The sequence below is a fragment of the Lonchura striata genome, chromosome 6, assembly GCF_046129695.1.
Source record: "Lonchura striata isolate bLonStr1 chromosome 6, bLonStr1.mat, whole genome shotgun sequence".
NCBI lineage: Eukaryota > Metazoa > Chordata > Aves > Passeriformes > Estrildidae > Lonchura > Lonchura striata.
Window position 1 is genome coordinate 38,954,213 of NC_134608.1, and position 20,743 is coordinate 38,974,955.

Genomic DNA, 20,743 nt, shown 5'->3' on the forward strand with positions numbered 1-20,743 from the left:
TCTGGTTATCTAGTTTGTAAATTATGGTCTCCATATTAAATACATTAAATGAAATTTTAACATTGATTTATATTTTATGTTATCATATTTTCCTTTGTTGCCTTTCCTTAAGTTTTCTAAGTACTGGCAGTACTACTGTGTACCTAGAGGTGCTCCTAGGTGTCATAAACTTTCAAATATTGTCACCATTGTCCCCTACAGTGTTCATCAAGTTACTGCTCACTTATGCTTAAAATAAGAATAAAACCATATGCCACCTTCTGCAGTGTTACCACAATTGTTTTCATTCAAAACAATATACAATTCAGGTTAGCAGATGAGAATTTAGGTGTTACTTAATTTTCTTGACCTTTCATTTAACTGCTGCTTTCTAAGCATTCCAATTGCACATTTGTTTTGGGAAACTTTATGATCATCTCATGGACTACTATTAATTCTACTCTGCAGTGCAGACCAGTAAAACTAAAGATTACATTAAATGGCTACATTCAAAAGCTGAGATATAAAGAATCTTGCAAAAGGTCCTTTGTAATGTAATGTCCAAAGTACAGATTCATCTAACCCCACCCCTTTTCATTTGTGTGTCTAGAAGGTGGGACAGCAACCAACTTCCAAGGCCCTTTAATCTTCCACTCTAGGAAAAAAAAAAAAAAAAAAAAAGAAGAAGAAAAGGAAACAAAACCATAAATAAATTGACTCTCAAAATAGGGAAAAAAACACCAAAACCAAACAACAGACCAAACCAAATCTTTCTTCACATTTTCTTTGAGATGGTGAGATGGTAGCTCTTCCTGTGTTTTTGAAAGCTGGTTCTGCTCCTTCTTTTACTGGTTCCCTAACATCATCTATGTAAAAATAATGCAAATAAACACCCTCTTCAATTCCTGATGAGACTCCTCCCTGCAGTGAAATGGCAATTATCCAGGCCTTGCACAATGTCTGCATTGCAAAGGTAGTAGCCTATGGCCTACCCTTAGGAATTGCACAGCTTAATACCTTGACTCTGGCACAGAAAAAAAGGAAAATAGGAAGAGCTTAAAAGGGAAATGTTCTCTCAAAATCCAGCAAAAGAAGAATTCAGTTTGAAGACAGAAGCCTAGCCACCTTTATTCCCCAAACACATTCAAATGGATAAGTAGCAAGTTGTGTCTCCTAAATTAATTTTTGACTCCACAGAGAAGTATTTTCTAAGGAACTGAAGACATGTATCTTTCTTTGACTTCCAGCTATTAATGTAGCTTGCCACCAATAGTCACTGTAGTCAGATAAGAAGTTTGTGGTAAAAATCAATCACACAATCAGAAAGAAAGGGGACCTTATATCTCAGTATGTGGAATATCTATGATGGGCTGACTTTTCCTTTCTTAAAAAACCTAGAATACTTAAATTGGGCTTGTAAAGAAACAAGTAGTCATGGGAATAGATGTGAAAACATAAACATCTTTCTCTCAGCTCACACACCTTTCTTGTTTGCAGAAGCCACTATGGAGATGTAAAAATGTAGACAGAACTATAAAGAGAGTTTTCTTTTTTGCAGATTATTCATGTCTAATACTTTATTGGCAAGTACTGCCAACACAAACAAGATACAACCCTTAAGTGTTTCTGATAAGATGTCAGCCATCTGCTTTTCTATCAGATGGCTGAATCAGAGATTCCTCTTAACCTCTCCCTCTGTCATACTAGCTCTTGAAAAATGGGAGAGAGGGAACAAATTAATTGCTCCCTATGAGCACTGGGTGAGACCTGAATAAAAGCAGAGGTGGGAGCAAGATCAAGACTTGCACATTCCCTTCACAGGAGCCACCCACATGTATGCACACACATCCAACACCCCTCCCAGTCACATATACTTGCGTCCATTTCATTGCAAGTTTAGGATTTTAGAAACTTAACACATTAACATGATATTAGCATTCAAAGAGTTTAAGGTAATCTGAGTTTGTGTATTGCATTTCCATTTGTGCTTCATTCTATGTCAGACTTGTTGGAAACTGTATCAGAGTTTGAGTGAGCAAAACCCAACACTTTTAATGCACAGGGAAGACCATGTCATAGGGACTATAGGTTTCTCTTGTTTCTGTTTCACAAAACTTAGAGCATACTGAGTATGTTTAGTAAATATTATAAATGGACACTAGCCACAGAATTTGAAACTCGGATCCACATCTAAACTTTTCATATTCAAGGAACACCTCTTCCTTCACTAACACAATGTAAAATTTAACCCTTGAAGTTAGAATCTTAAGGATTTTTTTAAATATCTCATGTTATTATCAGATTCAAATGCAGAATGGTCAGTCTATTTTGTTGTGGTATAGAAACTAGAATGATAAAGTTAAAAAAGCAAAAGAAAAATTTAAAAACATTCCTCAGATAAAACTTAATTAGGTCTGAATTTTCTATTATATTCTGAAAAATGTTCCATGCTTTCTCTAGTCTGTTCAGAATTAGTTGCCATAATCTTCATTTGCTGTTTCAGCCTCAGTTGGTTTATATTCTCTCTCACTAAGTGATTTGCTTCTCTTCGTAAGGACTCCAACCATTACATCATTGTCCAATCTCTATCTTCTCCTCTAGTGACTCCATAAAGGTATCACTCTTGAAAACACCTTATGCATTATGTAGCAAAAAGGAAAAAAACATTCACCACTATGTCCTCTTATATTAGGGAGTGAATCACCAGGCTACACATGTGTGCTTTTGCTGGAAAAATATTTTGACTACAACTCCTGTACAGTGGCAGGGTTCTGTAGTGGTGTCTTCTAAATGCCCTTTTGTGTAGCTAACAGACAGAATTAAGAATTGTTTTTCAACCATTCCACTATTTAAATGAATCTGTGATCTCCTCTTTCTTACATTTTATTGGCTTTCACCCTTGATTCTATCATTTGCTTTTCCATGCAGATATTATACGACAAAATATTTTCAGAGTGCTTTGCATGTGTTTAACCTCTGTTCTGCACACAGAAAGTTATACACCTTTCCCATAAGAGCTGGCAACTGCAGCCATCAGTTATGGCTTCGCTTCATCCCCAGACACAACAGCTCACTCCCACTTAGTTCTGCCTGCTCTCTTGCACACACACAGAGGCATTTACTTATTATAATTTTCTCACACAAACACCTTATCTAATGGATAACAGAGTCTGGCATCTTATGTTTGCAAGGAACATTTGATAAGTCGAAACAAAGAATGAAAATTTCTGGCCTTTTTGGGTTACCCCCCAGGATGAGCTAAGCCTTGGCTGTCAGAAATGCTTCTCATGCCAGAATTTCGTAGTGATATTTATTTTTACCAGGCATTTTAGACTTTTTTTTTTTGTTTGGCATGAGAGATCTTGCAAACTCTGCCAGAAATGGCTGTTTTTCTTCTCTGCATCATTAGTGGGGCGGCATTCCAACAGGGAAGGGTCACTCACTTGGTACTTAAGTACTTTTAAAGATGTTGTCCTTTCTTTCCTGATGAGATAATGGGAACAAAAACTGGATGATTCATTCAACAGTTTGTTCTTATGAAAAAGCCAACTTTGCTTACTAAACACTAAACTCAAAATCAGATTTTGGACAGTACATTTAATACATGCCAGGAATCTATTATACAACTTACAGCTACCATTGATCTGAAAATGAACATGTGGCCTCCCTGAGCCACAGAATTTGTCATATTACTATTCCCTTTTCTCATAAGCACATCATCCAGAATTCAAGTGTACTCATATGGCTGAGGAGTAGAAGAATATTTCAAGGGGTTTTCCCCCCACCAACTTGTATTTAAAATACAAGGATCTTGGAGGTTGTTTAGATCTCAAAATCAGATCAGATCTCTCTTTACTTTCTTTCTGTCCACCAGTTCAAGAGGGAAAATAAAATCTTAGCAATCCAGATGAAAATGCAGCTAAACTAGTAAATAAAATAAAAATTATGATGGCATCATGTTCACAGCACGTTTCCTGTATGCTCATGATATTTTACTAGTTCAATATATTCCTGATTTAAGATTTGCTCTTACAATTACTGGTGTCACAGTTAAGCTCTGTAATGGTACAAATGCTGGCTACTAAAGAGAGGTGCTGCTGTTATTTTGTTATCTATCACCAGCTGAAAAACACACAGTTGTTTCCAGAATTCATCTTTTGGCAGGTGCTAGGAGAGAAAAACTTGGTGAATCTTATTTCTCTGAAAATCTTAAAGAACAGTGTAAGTCAAATCTGCTTGTCTAGGTTTTACCTGGAGAGGTAAACCAGTATTAATACTGCATTATTTGGGAAAAATAAGTCATTTACTTGTGCAAAACCACTGTGCTACAGGTGAACCAGATAAACAGTTCATTCAGTTTGAGAAGGCTCAGATTATGAGAAGCACTACAAGTACTGGATCTTTTTTTTGTAAATGACTCCTGAGGAACCAACAATATAAAACCATGGATTTCATTACATAATTTCATTGTGGTTTTGGCTGACCATTTTATTTAAGATAATCTTATTTTTAGTGTATGTGTTTAGAGAGTTTGGTCACAATCCATATAAATAATTATTAAATCAAAAATTTAATGAGAGATTTTATGGGTTTGCAACTGACTCATATATGAATCATCCAGCTTTAGTGCCATTGATTTTTAAAATTACTTACAAAATAGAATTCTAATTTCACTTACAAGATTTCCATCATTTACATAAATAATAGCATGTGAAATTCTTATTCTCCATTTCTTCAGATCTCTTCTCAAAACTTATCTCTGCTACTGTGCCCAAAATAATAGATTATCAATAAAGATTGACAGTTATTTAACTCAATGCTTTTCTCCTCACAGTATAATTTGTTTTTCATGTGTCTTTTTGTTACAACACCTGCAATTTTATTAATTATTATGTACAAGGAAAAGCTCATCTGGAAAATACATGAGAAGCCTCAAAGAACACAAAGCACTATCAAAATCAAAAAAGCTGAGTTCTGCACAAGAGGGGCTCTTAGCTAACTATGTTTTAAAACAGGATAAACAAGAAAGGCTAGAGACATTTTCCTAGTGTTTCTATGAAACTGTCTTACATTGATTTCACAGTCAGATGAAACAATACTGAAGACTGCCCACAGCTTAGTTCTTTGTACATTGTAGCAACAGCATTTCCATCAGTCACTTGAAGGAAAAAAAGGTTGTTTCCTCTAATACACCTAATAGACTGTATTTTAACTACTGTAGTAATAATTGTTAAAATTCTAAGCAAATGAAACATTTAATTCCAAGAAAAGTTAAAGAAGCCGGTGAAAGGTACGCAAGCTGTTTAAAACAAGGCATTTCCTCTGGAATTTTTTTCTTGCTATCTAGTCCTGTTTATTATTCTATATAATACACTCTCTGAAAGAGGAGCTGTTTCTCAGGATAACTTTGTTAATAAAAGGAAAATATTTCAGTTCCACATTGATAGTATAATTCAGGAAGATGAACATAAAATCGGCTGAGAGTAAGCTAAGCAATTAATATAGTGGGGGCAAAGTATGTGTTTCTGGAGAAAACCAGAAATCTGACTTTAGCTAAGTTGCTGAAAAACACTTACAAAACTTACACAGGAAAGATTTTCAGTCCATGCATCTTAACATAATAAAGACATTTTATTTCATCATGTAATTTAAATTACACCACTAACTATTTTAAAACTTGTGGTCACATGGTCTCTTACATAACTAACAGTTTACTAAACATGATTTCTGAAACTGTACTTAAACCACACTTCAAAGTGAATTAAGCTAAATCAGATCAAGATCACGTTACCTCTGAAAGAGGGTGTGCACAAAATGTACCAATGTAATCCAACTTATCTTCCTTGAAAGACCGATCTGGATACCCAAATGTCCCTGGTAAAGAAAATGCAGCAATTTTAGCTACGAGATGTTAAGCACCACCATGATTCCCAGGGTAGACAGTAAAAGTGTGCTCCATAGGCTTGCCCTGAAGTGAGATCTGTACCTCTGATAATCTACCAAGAGGCTGTGACAGGAAATTTTCTTCTCCATCATTCTTCCAGCTGGGTCCAAAAGAACATTAAGCTCTTGTTAGATGTGCCCCTCTGGGGGCAGCTATTAAACCTCCACATGGTTTCCAGTGGCCGAGAAAAGCCTTCTCAATTTATTAAAATGCACTAGTCTAGGGTTCTAAATTCAAGTTGGTAAAACAACCTTAACACCTATGGACAGGCTGGCAGCATTTCTCCCTTTTCAGGTCATGAGAGTGAGGGAACAAGAAAATGCTGCTGATCTGTTATATCACCTAATCCAGGCTCTGGCAAGCCAAAGGAGAAATAATAGTAAACAGGAAAGTCTATAAATAGCTTCAGAAATGACATCTTGTTTTTATAAAATTTTCTTGAAGTTGTTAACAGTCAAGCACCATTACTACTGAAACTTATTGTTATTAAAACTGCAACTGGGACCAGTGTCCAAAAGGTTTCCCTTAGGGTCTGAAGAAATAACAAAGTCTAACCCATAGAGACCAAGTGAGAAAAAAGGAGAGGGGAGGGGAGAGGAGGAGGGGAGGAGAGGGGAGAAGAGGAGAGGAGGGGAGGGACCACCCCAAGGAAAAACCAGAGAGATGTCAGAATATGTAGTATTCAAAACTGGACTTTATTGGCCTCTTGTAAATAAGTGCTCTAGATACTGATCAAAGCTAAACTCTGGTTTACAGAAATGGTTTAAACAACAAAAAGAAAACAGTACACAACCTGTAGAAGACTCCTACCAGCTCAGCTGACCAGCATTACAGAAGAGGTTTTTAAACACCGGTGACACTGCTTATGTGTGTAACAACATAATCCTGTGTTTTCTCATTCTGCTTGAATATAGTTCCTTTCTAAATTCTGCTGAATTTCTGGGCTCAAAAATATCTTGTATCAATGTATGCTGTGAGCTAATTGTATCTATCACTAAAAAAATCCCATATTTAAATTTATCGCCATAACTTAGCAAACTGGAGTTTTGAATGAGTTTCATTGTAGTACAAATAATTTTAGGTAACATAATTTCATGAGTATCCTCTTTAAGACAATCTTACATTTTTTCAATCATTCTTCATGCTGGAGTGTCTCATTGTCTGCTCCCTAAGCTATTCTCTCTGCTCATCTTTGAAATATTTATATCTAAGCTATATGCTTTTAAAGACAGAACAAAAGACAAAGGAGTGATCCAGGCAATCTTAAGTGGGATATTAACATTTAAGTTATAGCATCTTGTTTGCTCTTTTAAAAGGTTTCCGTCCTTTAAATATAGATTAAAATTGAGTTGCCAATGCCTCAGCATTTTCCTCTAGTGGAATAAAGGCAGATCATATGCACGTACAAATGTTACTTTCTGTTTTGCATTTGTCATTAAAAACACGGACAACACCTGCAGTCCTTTTTTGTCTGGTTGCTTGGTTGGTTTTTTTGGTAATACTTCCAGGATTACATCCTGGGCTGTTATTTCTTCTAATGCTGATGAAAGAAACTGCAAAGTATTTTGGGAATTTTTGCCACATCAGCTTTTGTGAAAGAGGAGTCCAACAGGCTTGCTTCCAGCCACATGAAGAGCTCTGCTACTCCTACATCCCTGATACAATGGCCATTCCCAGACAAGCTCCCAGGCAAGAAAGGAAAGAGCCCTGTGACTCAGGACTTTTCTGCTCATTTCAGCTTGAATCTACAGAAGCAACAATTCATGAGGCTCCCCATACCTACCTCTCCTGAGCACAAGGGATGCAGAAATTCCAGTTCTGGGATAGTATGGACAGAAGGACACAAGCCTAAAGGATCTCCTTGGCCACACTTTCAGTCATTGGTCTCTGGAACACAGCTGCAACACATCATTAACCCAAGGATGTGGTCAGAGCAGCAAGCCTGGCAGAGTTCAAGCAGCATCTGAACAATGCTCTCAGGCTCATGGTGTGATTTTTGGAGTGTCCTGCACAGGGCCAGGAGCTAGACTCGACAATTCTGATGGGTCTCTTCCAACTCAGAATATTGTATGATTTTAACTTATTACAATTCACCTTCAAATCAAGGTTTTCCCCCCACAGCCCTAGTCCTAAATAACCCCTAGCAGCTTGTCTAAATGAGACAACACGTGCCTCTGCTTTAGCAATTTGGGCTCTTCGGGGGAGCCTGCTCACTCGCTCTCCCCTCTCCGAGGCGTCCCTCGGCCGCGGAGCAGCCGCCCGGGGCATGGCGCACCGCGGCGCCCGCGCAGCCCCGCTCCGGGCGCCGCCGCCGGCCCCAGGCACCGTCCCTCCCGCGGCTCCCTCCCGGCCTCGCCCAGCCCCCGAGGGCCCGGGCGAGGGGGCTGCCGGCGGCTGTGGGCGCGGAACTGTGGCGGCGAGGGGCGTGTTCCCAGCCGGGGCGAACCGCCAGCCGCGCCGGGAGCGTCGGGCGCCTTGGAAACGGGCGGAAGCCGGGAAGGAGCGGCGGGAGGAGGATGCTGAGCCCCGAGCGGCTCTCGCTGCCCGGCGCCGAGTACCTGGGTGAGGAGCGCGGCGCGGAGGCTTCCCGAGGGTTCTCTCTCCCTGCCGTGCTGCGGCCCGGCTCGGGGAGGGCTCGGCGGGCCGGGGTGGCCGCGGCCCGGCCTTTCCGGGGACGGCGGCGAGCGGCCCCGGGCTGGGCCGGGCTGAGGGGGCTCGCAGCGGCTCCGTGTCCGCCTTGGCTGGGGCGAGCAGCCCCGGACCGTAACAGAGCGGGGTTGTGGGCCCTGAGGTGGGAGGGCTGCGGAGCCCTCCGGGCACAGGGAGCATCCCTCCGGTGCCCGGAGGTGATGGAGAGCGCGGCCGGAGCTGAGCTGCCGCCTCCTTCCTCCACTGTCCGCTTTGGCGATGTGAGCGGTGTCCAGCCTCTCTGTGATAGACTTCACCCATTACCAACCTGTTTTGCTCACAGATCGATGTGAGCATCCTTATTTTATGCTCGTTTCCCAACAATGGGAAGGAGTGACGCTGATACGTTGCGAGCTGGTTCGAATGTTAGCTTTTGTTCTGAAATTAGGTAGCGTCGACAATGTTTCCCTACATAAAATGAAAATCTTTTAACCTGTGAAGCAGCTACTCCTTTGAAGACTACATCCTTTTTAAGCTGCCTGTAACGGCTTGATGTTCCAGGAAACTAAGGAGCAAAGTGATTTGATGTTAATGTGTCAAATAAAAATAATTAGGATGGAATAAAGTCAATATGACTTAATTTAATTGCTGAAAAGGAGATGAATTACGAGTAGTAAGCATTTGGATTGTGTTCAAGAGTGTTTGTGAAGTGAAACTGCAGCCATTACTTCCTAGGTCCAAGAGACTGTTCGATAACTCTTATAAAGGTATACATAATTTTCTGTGGTTTTCTTGTACAAGGGAGGTCAGAAATGGATCAGATTGTTTTGTGCTGTTTGTTCTATCATGATTTTGCCATTTCTGTAAGTAAAAATGGAACAAGAGTACAGAAACACTGCTGTAAATGGAAAACCTGTCTTGCCGTGGGTACTAGACTAGAAGACTTCTGTTTAACCATTTATGCAAAGGAGTGATCTAAGTCATCTTACAGTAGAATCTCAGTGTTCTGTAGCTGCTAGGCTGCTGTTAGGGTGCTTTGTGCATACCTGCATAACTGCAATGCTGTTCTGTGTCAAGGAAGTTCAAGAAATAGGTTTATTTACTGCTCTATTCAGGGTGACTCATGGGCCTCACCTTGCTGAAGTTGTTATTGCTGATTTCAGTTGTGGAGCTTTGGGTGTTTGAGAACAGCATCATAGTGCCATGTAGACACACTAGACACACACCCTTTGGGTTTGTGCTGTTCTGTCACACTACTTCAGCATTTTTAACCTACATGCTAATAGAGTAGTTCATACCTTTTCCAGAATGGCTCTAGGTTGAAAACTGCAAAATATATTTTCCTTAATGAACCAGCTTGGTTTCAGGTTCTTGTAATTGTTTTTAATTACATAGGCACTTTTAATTGTGTGAAACTTGTCAATAAGTATTGAATCACTCAAACCAATCTAGGAAGCAGACTAAAAATACTTAAAGTGTGAAAATAAACCAGTTTTCTGTTGCACATCTGAAAGCAAGACATGAGATATAAAAGAGAGATTTCTTAGATGTACAAGATTGTTAGGTGCAAGCAGCTTTACAAGTCACTTAAATAAGCCTCCTTTTATCTCTGTTCCACATGGTGATTTGGAATTACCTTTTCATTTTGTACAACTTTCTAAATTATTCTGACACTGGGGTTAGAAAAAGACATGTGACCATATTTGGGTGAAGAATGACTTCTATAAGAGTCTTTTCTGTTCATTACTTAGTATATCTTTGATTTAGATTGTAGTTTCTGCCGTCTATTAGAGGGGGAAACATATTCTTATTAGCTATAAATGTTACCAAAAGCAGTGTTTTTGCCTTCCTGAGACTTTGTAACTTGCCAAACTGCTCACAGATCCTAAAGAATTTAGTGTGGATTAGCAGTAGGAAAATGGTTAAAAACCAAACCAAAACAACCCCCAACTCCCCCTTCTCCCACCCCAAACAAACACACCTCCCCACATGTTTTTCTGAGTTGCATTTCTGTTTTCTACATTGGCATTTTGAAATCACCATTATTTGGATTGTTCTGTTGTGCACCTCAGGGTCTTGTTAATACAGTTATCTGAAGTGGGGTTGTAAGGAGCTGTGATAAATTTCACTTTCTGTAATTTCATTCTGAAGTTCTTTGCCTTAGCTTGCCACTTAAGGTACTGACTCTCACAGATGGGTAACTCACCCAAACCCTTCTTCCTCTTGTCTCATTATCAAAACCAGGCTAACACGTAAATTGAGCAGCCAGAATAACATAATGTGCTACTTGCTGTGTTATTCTACACAGCCCGCAGCCCCTGCTCTATTTGAGATAATTCTTCTACAGCCAGCTAGAATGCTGAGAGGGAAATAAAAGCAGTTTTGCGTTAAAATAGACATGAACAGGGAGAGAATTAAGTATTAACTTTAGATGAAAAATAATTGCAAAGCTTTGTTATGCCAGAGTTCCTGGAATATGAAAATCAGGGCAACATGTCTCATGCCACAATGAGACAGTAAGTAGAAGAAAAGAGATAACCATTATTTAGGGAATGGGAGTGGAGATGAGGTCTACAGAGTTGGCAGAAATGCTATAGTGAAGATGATGTTGTTACAAGCATGACATTATAAACAGTATTTTCACTGAATAAACAGCATTTATTGTTTGGGTATAGCGATGATAATCTGTTTCTCATTTGATGGATGAGACTGGACCTACAGTAGGCAAAATGAGGCATATTTGAGAGACTTTTTCTTGGCTTCCTCCTTATGGTTTAATAACTGGTGATTGCTCAGTTATTTATAACAGGCAGTGGAGCACTTAGGGTATTGTTCTGCTCATGCAGCTGTCTCTGAAGCTTCATATTGTATTACTTCCCTGCTTCCATTTCCTGTTACGGAGAAAAAGCAGTAGAGTACTGCAAATTTCAAAACTTCTATTTTTATGTATTCTCCTGCCTTCTACTACCCAGCTCCAGGATGTTGTTTTTTGTCCTTCTTTGCCAATATAAGGCATGTAAAAATGCAAATACTGTGCCAGGGAAGTGCCTTATCAGTGAAGCATGGGCCTGTTAAATGCCAGAAACACAGTTGTGTTTCCTCATCTCTCTCATAAAAGGTCTTGGGTTTAATGGTTATAAAGAGTATACATTCTTTTACAAAACTGAGTAGTTCCCAACAGAGAACTTCAGTTGTGTGGAGTCTTTGCTGAAGCCTAAGGCTTACTCTTCTTCTGAACAGTCTTAAGAAATATTGATCTGGAAAGTGCAAGTACAAATTTCTTTTAACAGCATAATCAACACATAGGCTACATTGTTGTCCAGACATCTCAGCTGACACTGATTCTCCTCTTAGTATAGAGCTTTGGTGAACTTCTGTGTAGTACTGTGACTGAAAGATCTCATGGTCTAGAAAAAGAGCAGAGAATGCCTTTTTAAAAATTTTATTTCTTGCTCTGTTGTACGGATAGGAGAATCGTAATGTAGATTGAATATAATGTGTAAGAGTTTGCTTATAGAAATGTTAGTTAAATTTGGATTATCTTAGGCTCAGCCTAGTACTTTGTCCAGAAGATGGAGGTTTCACCACCATACTGCTGTTGCACTCCAGGATTTCCACCTTTACTTAAAAGGTACAGGTGAAATCTGATCCTGAATTAGGTAGAGTTCCAGAACTGGAGAGCACAGTCCTTTGCATATGTCCCTCTGAGCATGAATAGGCAGGGAACCATTAGGCTACTTAATGCCTTATAACAAACTGGAATGAAAATTTCTTCCATGATTAATCATTTTAGATTTAAACAAAAATCTCCAAAACCCCCAACCAAACAAAAAACAAAAGAAAAGATACTCAATGATTTGCTTCAATGAGGGGCTCATTTCTAGCAGCTGTATGACACCTTGCAGGAAGCAGTCTGCTGGAAGGACTTGCACTTTTAAGTCAGTTTGTGTGCAGTATTATGCTCATTGTTTGAACCAAATTCTCAGCTATGGTCCAGACTAAATTATAAATGGAAATGTTTCTTAATTTTTTTGTTGAAAGTGGTTTTGAAAATTCGAATGTATGAAACGTGCTATAGTTACAGTGTGTGACCCCTTGGCACATGCTCCTGGTAACAGCACATCTCGCATTGTGGGATACCTCTGGTGTGACAAGGTCTACTTGTACTTATATGTTCTGTCCTTCAAAAAACATTTTGCTTTTGAGTATTAAGAGGAAATTTCACTGTGAAGCTATGCAAAGTTGGAAGGAACTATGACAGTGCAGAGATGTAGCATTTAGGTTGTTTTGTTCACTTACTTCTCTTTCCCAGGCCATTTCTTAGCAACATCTGAAGAGGTTAAGTCCTTAATGATATCTGAAAAGGTTATAATGAGCATCCTGAAAAACCATTAATGCTGGAAAAATTTCCAGAGTTGCTGTGATTTTGTTGTTGCAGTTGATATCCTTACTATTTCTCTCTTGCATCATTATTGTTTTGGTAATGTTTACATGAAATTGATTTTATGTTGCTATGGATGTATCTTTACAACGTGGGTAATAAGGTAGTCCTTAGTTAAGCTCCAGTTTAGAACAAATGCTGAAATGGTATTTAGCTATTACCTTATGCTCTCAGAGTATATGTTCTCTGAGATTAAAAATGCCAGAAATACTCCAGATCCATTAAAGCTTGTTATGCTCTCGAGCTTCTGATAACTGAAATGAACCATAACATTAATTGCATCAAGTAGTGTGTATTTTCAGCACTTCAGCTGAGGAGGAGGCAAATAAGTAAGAAAAGCTGGTCTTATCCAGGAATTCCCACTCCTGATTTTTCAGCATATTCAGTTATGCCAGGAATGACCCCAACTTAAAAAAAAACCAAAAAAACAAAAAAAGCCCCCTTATGTGCATACAGAGCAAATTGCTTTGATAGACAGCTCCTGCTCAGAAGTCATGACTCCTGAAGAGTTAAGCAATCATATAACCACTTGGATAATAAAACCATTACATATACATGGTATCATGACTTAAAAGTGACATCTATTTCCTTCCTTCCTCCTGAATTTCTGGTCTGAGAATATCAGTGCATATATTCAGTTTTGTGCAGTGAGATTATTTGCATTAAGTTTTCCTTCAAGACTTTTCAAGTATCAATGCTTGTTCTTATGACATGTGTAATCAAACCTACAAAGTAATGGATTGTTTGTTCTCATCAGAAGATTGAAACAAGTAATTTGGTAGCTTATAAAAATACTATTTTTATTATTTAAATACATATGCAAAATTATTTGGTGTGGTTATGGCTAAATGTAATTAGTTGTGATTGTCTAATCTGTTGTAGAGAAATCTATAGAGATTGTGGATGTAATCCTCATTATGCCTTGTACTTGTAAGCTGAAGATTTCTGTGACTTGGTCTCGCCATGCTTGAATTTAACAGTCACTGCTCATCCCTGAATTTGGTTCTGAGCCAAAAGTGCATTCATTCTAAAATTCATTTTAAACATTGGGCATGTATGTGATGGTGGGGTTTGAGCACATGAGTATCACAGGCCGTTCTCTTAAGTGCTGCAGGGGGCAGCTTTAGAGGAGCTGTACATGCTGCTACTGATTGGACTGAGGCTTCAAGTATAACATCACTGCTAGTGGTTTAATGATAAGAATTAAGATATTCTATGCAAAGGTATTTACTTAACATCAGGTTATGGGCTGCCTGAAAAATCCTCTGTGAGCTTTGTCAGATTCCTTTGTGAAAGCCAACTGTTTTTAAATCTGACAGCAAAGAGTGTGGTACTTATCAAATGAGTGTGTCAGGCACACTGGCTTCTTGTTCGGGGTAGTTGCCTGGGATTTCAGAATTGAGAATTTTTGTTATATATACAGAATATGGGTTGCATGGGAAAGTTCTGTATGAGTAGGGAACTTCTGTTACAGTAAGCCTGAAACAAATGCCGAGATGATATCCTGATATAACACCTCCTGCATAGAAACTGCAGTATACTAGAGTTCTGTCAGGAAGAAAATTAGCAGAGACAGAAAGCTGTAATAGCACAGTGGGTATTTGGGCTTTACATTCTGATTTGGACTTGCTGCCTTGTTATTGCAAAGAGGGCCTCAAAATATGAGCAACTGAATTTTCAGAAATTGTTAAAATGTATGAATCATCCTATTTATTTTGCCTAGAATGCCACAGATTTTTGACTATGCTTGCATTAACAGTTAATATTCCGGTATGGTTCCAGTGTTTGTTGTGGAAAGTACCATTTGTATAAATTAAGGAACTACTCTTTTGGTATATAACCAGACTCCTGGCACTTTATTTTGCCTCTCTGGCCTGCTAAAACCTGTCTGCAAATTACATTTTGTTCTATGACTTTCCTGTATAGTGGAACATTAGTTGGGTTATAAAACATATTACTTGCATCGTTCCATGGAACTGGGCAGTCAGTGAACAGGAAGCCAGAGCTGGAATTTGGTTTGGCAGTGTGAACTATGCTACCTGGAAAAGAGCACAGCAGCCAAAAGGGCAAGGAGGGAGACTTCTCAAGGAGATTTAAAGTGCTATTTTCTTTTAATTTCTCTGCTCACAGTTTCCTTCCCTTCCCCACACCTCTACTCACTCTTCTGGGAAATGGGTATAGAGGCTCTTTGCCAGTATCCTTACGGTATGCAACTAAAAGCTTAAGAGAAATACCCTTTTACAAACAATCGTATTCAATACTGACCTATATATTTTTGTGTACATTTTGCAATGTCTAAAATTATATGTTGAAAGTTGATTTATTCTCCAGGAGCAGTTCAAAGGTATTTATTATAGAGGTCAGCCACATTGTGCTGTGTAGCACTGTGGGACCATGCATGTCTATTCCCAAAGGCTTTTAGGGGAGGGTTATGACTCTATGGAGAAGTATGGTTCATTGATAGGGACTATCCTGTGACAGGAGTGTATACTTCCCCACAAAGTGTTGAGAATGACATGGCATGATCTGGTACTGCTGACACCTCAGGAGGGGCCTTGGGAGATGATTGCTGAACGCGAGATGGGCTGCTTCAGGAGGAGGGAGGAAGGATGGGCTGAAATAAAGTTACCCAGTTGTTACTATCTTGAGCCTATGACTGAGCTGCACGGACTCATTCTTCCCTCAGGGGACACAGGTGCGCAGAGCTATTTTTCTTTAATCACTCACATAAATTAAATTTATTCCTTTGCATTAAAATAATTAAATAAAGCTACGCCCTATATCTTTTAGTGCCAGATAATATCTTTAAACCTTTGGCTCACCATTTTGCTATCATCTGCAAGGTATTTTCCAGGGTGTGCTTAACCAATTTTACTATTGTCCTGAAAAGTGTTCTAGGCAGAGAAATCCCCTGATAGCAATCAATATTCATGCCTACTTTTAATCACTGTATCCACTGGGAATAATCATTTCCGGGCCTCTCTTGAAGTCCACCTGCCCCACACTAAGATGAAAGTGCCTTCCATGCTGTGTATCAAGTGGCACAGGCTTGATGCTCACCAGGATATTAAACACAAATTAAAATGGTTTGGAGAATATTGATGTGGGTCTGAGGTTGGCCAGTTGCTGGTGAGGGGGTGATTCTGCCAAGTCTGGAGCAGATTGGCAAGGAGCAAGAACAGTCCTTGCCTTTCCTATATTCCCTAAGGGTTTTCTCCCGCTCTTTTTAGGACACGACACTACTTGCAAAGGTACAGTAGGATACGTGTTTAGGATGGAGGTGTGTGGTTTGGGAACAGGGTTTATGTGCTTTCCAGGTTAGGAATGATTTTCCTGGGTTCGTTGTAACTTGTCTTCTGATTGTTGAACTTGCAGATTTGGAAAGTCTACTGCTTTCTTGCTGGCACATCACCTCAGACTCGGCTCTTTGTTGCTCCAACTTGGTTTCTAGCCAAAAACATCAAAGGGGCTCAGTGGTAAATCTGTGCTGTTTCCTCCCTGGCAAATGCTTGTTTTGTACAGTCTTCCCCCTGTAGAAGCAGCAGAACAGTTTGTGTTGCACCAAACTGTCTTTACTCAGGAGTCTTATAAGTGAATGTCATTCTGTGGTGAGGTATTGGCAGATCTGCCATTTCTGAAATTCTTCTGTGACTGGCCTAGGTAATTATTTGAGACTGGCTGTTGAACAATATAAATCGCTCTTGGCATTCAGACCTGTTCCCCACCTGCCACATTTACTGATGCTTGCTTGGAAACAGATGTACTTTTATTTGTACCTTCAGGAGGAAACCTTTACAAAACAACCTTAAAGCTACTTGGCTTTGGTATACAGGGAAGAGTAAACAACACCTAAAGCTCTGCAACAACCCCATCAAAACAGCATTGACAATCTTTGTAGGAAAGATGGCTCAGAACAGAGATCAGGAACTCCTCTGGAGTAAGCATTTTCCAGTGAAACTGCCTCACAACTCCTTACCTTCCTTCAATACCAAAATCTCAGGGGATTCTAAAAAAGAGTCAGTGCTGTTAATGACTAACGCTGTGTAGCCAGGAAGGAAAGCAGAATTTAGGTGATGAATTTTGCTATCCATTTCTGGGAGAAAGAAACCTCCACTCTATAATTGAGGAAGCAGATGCTTGATGTCTTGTGTAAGGCACATAGCTGGGCTTGTTTTGCTCTGGGAAGGCCCCATAGATTCTAACTTCTGTCTCTTACTCTTTTTTATTTGCAGCTCAGCGACATGTCCTCACATACATGGAGGATGCAGTGAGCCAGCTGCTGGAGAGCAGAGAAGATATTAGTCAGTACGGCATTGCCAGGTTCTTCACTGAATAGTAAGTACATCAGGATGCTGCCAGTAGGGCCAGCCTGAGAGGAGCTTTTAGAAACAGATAGAATACATGGAGAATGGAGCTGGAAATGTGCTGCTTATATTGTGAATGCTGGACTTTACTGGGTTAGTCAAGGGCTGCCTGAGCATGTACGTGGGTTTTGTACAGTTCAGTACCTCTTCTGTTACAAACATTCATGTGAAGGAGTCACTCTGGGGAACAGTGATTTTAAAAACATGGAAAACCAAATTCTGCTTCTCTTGGTCAGGACTGTTAGTATCAAGCTGCTTGAGAAATACTGAAGCAAACTGTTTCACAGACTGCTGCTGGTTTCAGCAGCGCTTGTTCTTCCTTTTCCTGAGTATGAATTTGAATTGTTTGTCTCCTTGTGTGATTGTTGTCCTGTTGAATGCTTTAATAGGATGCCTCTTCTCTTAAAACTTGCCTAAGTCCTTAAATACTGGACATGAGCACTATCTCTTCTTAGTAATTTGCAAGAAAATTCTTGAGAGAAAAACTACGTGCTTTCTGTCCACAGAAAGCAATACCAACATTAGTCAGCTGAGCAAATAGTTGGAAAACAAGAGCTTAAGAAAGATAAAGAGCAGGATTACAATGACCTCTACCCACCAAGAGGATTTCTTTACTGGGGTTGAAGGCAAGGTGGCTTTGAAATACCCTGCTGAAATTGTCATTGAGGCATCTCTGCAGATCAGCTTACATCTAATTTCAAACTGACCCTTCTGTGCCTTTTCTAAACTTCTGATCATATATACTTCACAAATTTTTCCATTTATTTTCATAGATATGATTTCTACAATGTTTTCTTGTTCACAGTGTCTTGTGCAGTTTCTGATTTTATGAAGGATAGGCAAATGATTTATTTTCATTCAATCTGTAATATAGAACTAGTAGTTATCTTTTTTTATTTTTTTCTTTTATAAAATATCTGGAGTTTAGCAGATAAAACTGTGTCCCCATACCAAAGCACAGACAGGCTTAGTAATTTTGAGAGTTGTGAAGATTTCAAATGTGGGATTCTTCATTTAAAGTGGAGAATGAATGATAAACAATATGGATGTAGAATGTGAAGTTTCCTATTATGAAAATGTCACATGTTCTGGCTCCCAGGGCTTAGTAGTGAGCCTTCACTGCCCAAAAGATTTCTGTTCATCCACTCAACTAACAACATTTGTTCCAGCTGTGCTTTGAAGGCTACACTTCTTTCCCAAGCAAATAAACTTAATCTTCAGTCTCAGCATCTTCAAACTCAAAGATAACTTGTGAGATTCCAGAAGGTTTGTGGGCACTGTTCCACTGTTTTCCATAATCCATGTTTTTCTGTAGGAGAGGACTGGAATCTGCATGTTTTGAATTATTCTGCAGTGATTTGAGATGAAGGGACTTGGTATTAGGATGTCCAGTTTTTAAAATTGTCCTTTCCCTACTTATGCTGACTTAAAATTAGAGACCAAGCCCAGGTCCTTAGACCGAACCCTTAGAAAGCTAGCAGGCCAGCCCAAACAAGTAACTTTTTTTTTAAAGTGCTTATGGGGTACAAGAATGACTTCTGTAACTTTTCAGAAATTGAAATTAGTCTGTCAAGGACAAGTGTTAGATATTTTCCAAACTCCTCTCAGAGGGCACACTTCTCAATACAGTGGTGTTCCATGGACCTCTCTTCACTGCTGAAAAGCAACCTGATGGCATTTCTATCATGCATTGCAATGCCCCACTTTACCATAAGTCAATTCAAGTCTTTGAGCCAGTTACAACAACTTTTTTTTTTTTTTACTTTTTTTTTTTTTTTTTTTTTTTTTGGTAATTAAGAAAACTTTATTGAGACTTAGCATACCTGAGTGAAATTTCAGAATTGAAAATTATGCAGTCATTTAGTTTTGTATGGATCAAGCAGTAAGTGTTTTGCTGGCAATGAGTATTTCAGTTGTTTCTAAGGAATGGAATTGGGTATGTATTTCACTGCTAGCTACCATCTAGCACTGTGATTGCTGATTGCAAAGGTCTGACCTTACTCTGTACAGTTTTCCTTCCAGAATGGTTTTAGTTTTCAAGGATAGTTTTTTCTCCCTCTTTATTCCAATGTTCATTTGTCCCAGTCATGTGGACATCTGCTTTCAATCTTGGGAGTACCTTGAGGCTTCCCTCATCTTGCTCACTTCTGACCCTTACAGGAACAGGGATCAATCACCCCTCTGCCAATTAATCCACATCTTTTAGTTAAACAAGTAAAATTATGTCTCTCTTAGGACTAATCTTGATGTTATAGATATGCTGAAATGCTACTGGTATTTGTTCATTACAAGCCTGAGAAATCTCAGCTCTGCTCTTGAATCTTCATGAAATGCAGACTCTTGAAAACCCTCTGTGTAATTACACACTAATGCTGCTTTGCTTCTTCCAGCCTCATGTCTGTGACAACATATCTTAAAGGAACATGTTCCCCATATACATTATTTATCATCCTGTTTTCTTGATCTTTCCTATACTGAAGAAAAATAGGGCCCTCATGCTAATGCATTTGATCATGCAGAGGGAATGTGCATAGCATCCCACTTCATAATTTCTGGGCTCTTAAAAGGAGTCTGTTTGTCTTTTTTTCATTTCAGCTTAAAGAACCAGAAAAAAAATTATGAAGAGACTTCCTTCTAGTATGTTTTACTTTTCTTATAGTCTAATCCTTTGTATGAAACGTTCTCTTCCAGCATGCAGGTAGATGTGCTGCTCTGTTCAAGACTCTTTGGAAAGTTCAGAAATAATAACCAGTTGTAACTTACCTTGGTTAGGAAAGTGTTTTTTTCATAACTTTAATAATTTGTTTGATAAATCAAACACAAGTGAACTGGAGACAAGGGGATGAACTTTTTTTTTTTTGAGTCTATATTCTTATTGCAAAACACTTCTCCTTTCTGTTGTTTCTGGTGAAATGTCTCCTGACCAATTGCTAGCTGGAGCATGACTGATAAAAAACTCTTGCTTTTAGCTTCCACTGGACTCTGCAAACTGATGTCTGAGATCCCCTTTTCCTGTAAAGAGTGCTTCTGCTGGCTCTGACTTGAACGCCCCTGCTGGATCTTATGTGACAGTTTAACAGTATTTATCTGAGAAGGTATCTGTGATGTGTGTGACAGGGTTGAGGGTCAGATACTGCTCTTAGATCTGTTGTGTGCCTGGCAATTCAAAACACCAGCTCAGCACTGTGTAGAGCCCTGTTTTACAGAAAGGAGCATTTGCTTTGTTCCTAGTAACAAGACTGACAGTGCTACATAGTTTGGGATCCTTGGGAAGGAAGATGTTATCATGGTGAGAAGTATCAACTTCTAGCAATGAAAGTACCTCATTTTCTCTTGCTGTCTTGATTGGCTGGAACGATTTGTTCAACTCTTTCCTTAGGGACAAAT

The 20,743-nt window shown here is 39.2% G+C and overlaps 1 protein-coding gene across 1 annotated transcript in view; it reads left to right on the plus strand.

Annotated features, from left to right (window-relative positions):
* The first annotated feature begins 8,367 nt into the window (after positions 1-8,367).
* CSTPP1 (centriolar satellite-associated tubulin polyglutamylase complex regulator 1) overlaps positions 8,368-20,743 on the plus strand; it is a 77,852-nt gene continuing 65,476 nt past the window's right edge. The window contains exons 1-2 of the mRNA XM_021533346.3: positions 8,368-8,485; positions 17,225-17,327. Of these exons, the coding sequence (XP_021389021.1) occupies positions 8,440-8,485; positions 17,225-17,327 (149 nt within the window). The 5' untranslated portion in view covers positions 8,368-8,439. The remainder of the gene's footprint in view (positions 8,486-17,224; positions 17,328-20,743) is intronic.